Source organism: Talpa europaea (assembly GCF_964194135.1).
Source record: "Talpa europaea genome assembly, chromosome: 16".
Lineage (NCBI taxonomy): Eukaryota > Metazoa > Chordata > Mammalia > Eulipotyphla > Talpidae > Talpa > Talpa europaea.
Genome location: NC_140084.1, coordinates 6,261,025 through 6,267,024, shown reverse-complemented (window position 1 = coordinate 6,267,024; position 6,000 = coordinate 6,261,025). Strand labels below are relative to the sequence as shown.

The 6,000-nt window shown below is 38.1% G+C and overlaps 1 protein-coding gene across 4 annotated transcripts in view; it reads right to left on the bottom strand.

Annotated features, from left to right (window-relative positions):
- Positions 1–235: 235 nt before the first annotated feature.
- CBFB (core-binding factor subunit beta) overlaps positions 236–6,000 on the bottom strand; it is a gene marked incomplete at both ends in the record, with an annotated part of 41,074 nt that continues 35,309 nt past the window's right edge. For all 4 annotated transcript variants that reach the window (XM_084257580.1, XM_084257581.1, XM_084257583.1 and 1 more), the window contains one exon: positions 236–301. In XM_084257580.1, the coding sequence (XP_084113706.1) occupies positions 236–301 (66 nt within the window). The remainder of the gene's footprint in view (positions 302–6,000) is intronic.

Sequence of the window (6,000 nt, the reverse complement as noted above, 5' to 3'; positions counted from 1 at the left end):
GCATAGGAAAAAATTTCAAATTATTACTGGCTACATGCATACAAAATTAGAAATGCAGGTATTATAATTTTAGTGCAAAACCATGGCAGTTTGTGATGTCTTATAACTGCCTATGGTTGAGAATTAGACCAAAGTACCTCCAGTTATCACAGTTTCTGGTCTTTTTAATCAATTATTTCTGCCAACGAGAAACAACACATATGTAAAGATGGGAACACATCTGCTGTGCTACTAATTAACGAAGTTTGAGGTCATCACCACCTAAATTAGAACCAGGACTAGGGTCTTGTTGTCTTCTTGCCTGCAATGACAAAAATCATAGATTGGGGTCAAAATGAGTTTTGAATTATCAAAGTTGTTATATAAAATATAAGATACAGTAGCACATAATTTCACAACTAAAAAAACCCTAACCACTATCTCCATATGTAAGAAAAGACTTAAAATTAAGTATGGATTATTTTTCCTCTTTATATAGTACATATCAACGAATGTTGAAAGAACAATGAATCTATATTTATAGTTTTGAGGCTAGAGGGCTTAACTTTAACACAGCCAATCGACCCAAGCAAACTTTCCCTTTTAGTAATAGCTGACATGTATAGAGCACCCAACTATATGCTGGGCTCTCTCCTAAACACTCCATAGATGAGCCAGTTTAATTGCTACCAATCACCTGTAACATAGGTACTATTCATCCATCTTACAGATGAAGAAACTCAGTCATACAGTAGTATATGGTCTACCAGTTTATGACTGTAGTAGTGAATTTCATGTCTTAATTCCACTTCTGTCAACTGAAATTTAACTAGACATCTCTATCTTGGGAAATAAAATCCAGAATTATTGTGGATAAAGTACTGTCCCAAAAGCAAAAATAGAAATTTAAATTTAAAGAGTTCTCGGTATACATCTATCTCTGTAAGTTATCTTTGTAACAGTATTTAACTCCTAAGAAACTTGACAATTATAAACATAGAGGATTTCAAGATTCAATTCAATTAACTGTAACAACACTTATAGTTAAACTATTTATGGCAAATTACTTAAGAGAACATCTAACATACTGTACTTGACACTGCTAATACATGGTTTTATATAACATAGTGCCCCTTTGGTTCACATGCAACATTTACTTTCAGTCTCTTTTTACAAATTCCAATTCACATTCTTTCATGATCTTTCTTTAGTGACTACAAATATCAGTCAAGCATAAACATCTGATTGTATCCAGACCCTGGCTCCTTTAGCAACAGTTTTCCTGTATTAGATAATTTGACTACGTCCACACTCACCCTACTCTAAGCCACCATCATCTTTTATCTGGATCTTGATTTTTTTGCCACCTGTTAGATGCCAGTAACTAGAACTAAATGCAATTAATCACCAGTGCAATTTTTAGTTAAATGGAATTGTGTATTAGTATCACCAATTGATTCTCCAATGTCTGTTAATTTTTACGAACAAACATATCCTAAAATTGACACTTAATTCCTAAGATCTAAAGCAGCTGTTAAGAGAAAAGGCATCCTTGACCTTCAAAGAAATATCTCAACAAAGTCACACTTCTATAAGATCAAGTTTAGTCAGAAGCTCCAGCTATTTCCTAATTCAAGAGGGTCATGTCGTTTAGACAAAAAGGACACTCACTGCCTTATTCACTTTCAAACCAAATAAGTAAAATCAGTCTTTCTCAGACATATTTATGTATCTCTTTAGATTTTTTTTTAACGATTTATTTATTTATACAAGAACTGGGGTACAGACCAGATGCACGGGAGGGTGAGAGGATTCTCCTGAGACAGAGCAGGGAACAGAACAGGCAGACTGATGAAATACACTGCTAAGGGGAGCAGTGGGCGAGACAGGAGAGGTCTGCCACACCATGTGGGTATCTCCCCGGCTGGCTGCAGACAGCTTCACAGTACAGTGCTCAACCACCTGCGCCACTGGCCCTCTCTTTAGAAGATTTTAACTTTTTAACTAGTATACTTCACACGGACTACATTTTAACACATTCCTTTCGATTAACTGGTCAGGTTAAAGTTATGCTGTGTGTGATCTCAGAGTGAGAGAGCTATGGAATCCATATGCATCAGAAAAACGATTTATGCTCCATATAGAATCAATGCTGGATGTAGTATAAGGACAGATCAATTCTGCAAATTAGAGATGGTGATATAAGCATCTGGCTTCAGTCAATGAAGGTAGAAAGGGGCTGAGCAATGAAGAAAAAATCTGGGAAAAAAAATCAATCCTAATTAAATATTTATAATCACTACTAACCTACCAATACTTTGTGAAAAGGCTATTTCAGCTTTTGTCTTGGGGTAAGAATCATTTTTAAGTTATTTTAATAACAGGATGACTCCAAATGAGTGACAAATAACAGTTACCTGGAGTTCTCCCATTTGGTCATGGCTATTCAGGGTTGCCATGGGTTTGATTAAAATATATTTTTGTAAAGCATGGGGAGAAGTGAAGAAAGTTGTTTTGCTATTTATATTTTTGATTTCTATTTACATTGTGAAGAAGGAATGTGGAAGATGTGTGGGAAGACAATGTGAAGGAGAGTCAATAATAGGAAAAATAAGAGGAGTGTAAGTGATAATAGTATAACTATGAGCAGAAGAGGGACAGCTGAGAGCTGGGAAGAAATTTAATGCTAGAAGGGACAATGCCTGGGTTGTCATATGAAGGAGACAAATATGGAAACAGATTTAGGTTCAGTGCAATAGTTCCCACAGCACTGAGTTTCAACAACTAGATGAGCTGCCCTTGAGAAGCAGTGCCTTCTAATGTGACAGCTTTCTAATATAGGCTGATGTTTTAGAAGCAATTCTTTTATGCGTAGTTAGCTAGACTAGATGATGGGAAAGGAAGTGTTCTGAGCTCAATTATTCCAAAAGCACAAAGCTTGTAATTTCTAGTTTAGTCAATCCTCATGGATCCTTGATTCTAACTTTTATCAATAGTTATTTCGGAATAAAGTTTTAATATAAAGCAGACACTCAAGTCTTCAGAATACAAATCTGTTTTTAACGTTTATAGAGAATTTAGACATTTTACTATAGACTGCTTACTACTTGTTCTCCTGTTTTTTCTCTTTCAATGTACATTACCTAGAAACATGACAAATCCATTTCTAGAAGGCAGTCTAAAATGGAGACAAAGAACAGCCACCAGGGAGCTGGAGTTTTCCCTACCAGTCAGGGCTGTATGGGGGTAGCCAAGAGCTGATATCAAATGAAAATGAACAGAACTAGAGAAACCTGACCAAGGGCCAGATAAAGTCAAACTCAAAACCTAGACCTTGAAAGCAGACTACAGAACTGAGACATTGAGAGGGGGAGGGGAGGGGTGAGCACAAAATGGGAAGGGAGCACAGTGGTAGACTATGGGTGCTTTGGTGGTGAGAACACTATGGTAACAACACTGAAAGGGGGAGATCCTATACTTCCAAAACACAACAATGTAAACCAACATTACCTCCATTAAAAAATAAATTCAAGGGCTTCCCTGGTGACGCAAAGGGGTTAAGACACAGCACTATGAAGGTATCAGCAGCCACTGCAGCAGCAGTCGATCCCCAGCCAGGGAGCTACCCACATGGCGCAGCAGACCTCTCCTGTCTCGCCCGCTGCTCCTCTCAGCAGTGTGTTTCAGTCAGTCTGCCTGTTCTGTTCCCCACTCTGTCTCTGGTAAATCCTCTCACTCCCTGCACCTCTGGCCTGTACCCCGGTTCTATGTAAAAATAAATCTTTTAAAAAAATAAAAAGAAAATGAATGAAACTTGATTTCCCTAATAATCAAAAATGGCTACAATTTTTTGAATGCACATCCATACACTGTGCTAATCACTTTGTTTGACACGGGGCCAGATCAGAACATAGCATTAAAGAATTTCAGAGTGGTACAGTGTTTTCAAGATCTAGTTCCATTCGTTTTATGGATGTTCAGCCTGAGAGCAAGAAAGTTAAGTGATTTCCATAATGTTGAACTGAAGCAGTCAATGTGGCACTCAAAGTATAAACCCAGATTCCTGGGATGGATGAACCTTTTAATTCACATTTAGTACTAATGTAAGCTTCCTAAGTAATTGCTATTGCTTTTATCTATTTTTTTAAAGATTTATTTATTTATGTATACAGGAACTGGGGTACAGGCCAGGGGTGCAGTGGGGTGAGAGGATTCACCAGAGACAGAGACGGGAACAGAACAGACTGACTAAAATACACTGCTTAGGGGAGCAGTGGACGAGACAGGAGAGGTCTGCTGCACTATGTGGGTAACTCCCTGGCTGGCCGGGGATTGAACTCGTGCTGCAGAGGCTGCAGATAGCTTCATAGTGCTGTGCTTAACCCCTTGCGCCACCAGGGAGGCCTGCTATTGCTTTTAATTGCTATCACTTAGAGGAGACATAAAGCAGAAATTTTTAAGTCTTAAATTGAGAGAACAGAATGCACTTTCCTCAAACTTATTATTTTTTAAAAGATTCATTTTATTTATTTATGCATACAAGAGCTGGGGTGTAGGCCAGAAGTGAGAGGATTCACCAGAGACAGAGTGAGGAGCAAAACTGGCAGATTGACTGAAATACACTGCTGAGGGGAGCAGCAGGTGAGACAGGAGAGGTCTGCTATGCCATGTGGGTAGCTCCCTGGCAGGGAATTGAACTCATGCTTCAGTGGCTGCTGATAGCTTCATAGTGCTGAGACTTAACCCCCTATGTCACCAGGGAGGCCCTCCCTAAACTGATTAAAAAGGTTAAAACACAACATAACAAAGAATAAGGTATAAAACTTATGGAAAACTTTAAATATAAAAGTAACATTTCTAAATAAAAGAGACAGTAGAAATAATCTACATTTCTGGCTTTGGATGATTTTACTACTTTAGTTATATGATCTTGGACAAACTTCTTGTTCTTTCAGCCTCAGTTCCACAAAAATGGAGATATACTTGGTAGGAGAATTTAAGAATCATGTGTGAAGCAACACTGTCGTATATTCAGCACAGATTTCTCACGCTTTTGTTACAAGAAAGCTATTCATCACCTCCCAATTTATCTATGTGAAATTTTCGAATGTTAAAAAAGATTTGCATCCTGCATTATTTTTTACAAACTAAAACAAGGTTAACTGAAGTAATTTTTTTTTTCAAGATTTATTTATGCATACAAGAACTGGGGTATAGGCCAGAGGTTGGGGTTGCGGGGGAGAGGATTCACCAGAGACAGAGTGGGGAAAAGAACAGGCGGACTGACCGAAGTACACTGCTGAGGGGAGCAGCGGGGTGAGTCAGGAGAAGCCTGCTGGGCCATGTGGGTTGCTCCCTGGCTGACCAGGAATGGATCTCCTGCTGCAGTGGCTGTGGATTGCTTCACAGGTTGCGTCTTAACCCTTGCGCTACTAGGGAGGCCCAACTAAAGTAAATTTTAATAAAATCTACATCTCCTATGATAGAGAGCAAACCAAGACACCTTTCCTTTTAGAATGGGTAAGTGAGGAAAGACTCATTTATCTTTCTCCAATTCTCTCATTTTTTTCCCCAATTCTCATTCTTACTCTAAGTTCACATTCCCAGTTTACTCTCATCTACTGCCTTTACCCAAAACGTGCCTCAGGAAAGCCCAGCACAGACAGATTCTTACTTTAATTTGTCCTTACACAAAATGAGTGTTGATAGTCAAGTAAGTAAAAAACTGAAGTCTGTGGGAATTTAAAATAAATAGAGGCTGGGACCACACAGAACTGAAGTCTCCAAAAGCATAAAAACACAAATACAAAACCACATAAAGCCTTTTGCCTGTTTTTTTTCCAAATTGTTTCCACATAAAATTCTAAGATTTGCTGAATTGTCTTAGAGCTGCCTGAAGTAGAATAAGCAGTAATTATTTACCCATTCTCTGATATTAAAGACAATTTTTTTGCTAATGCTTTTTAGCCTAACTAGATATGAAAGCATTTTCTAGATAATGATAAAGAAAATCTCTTTCAG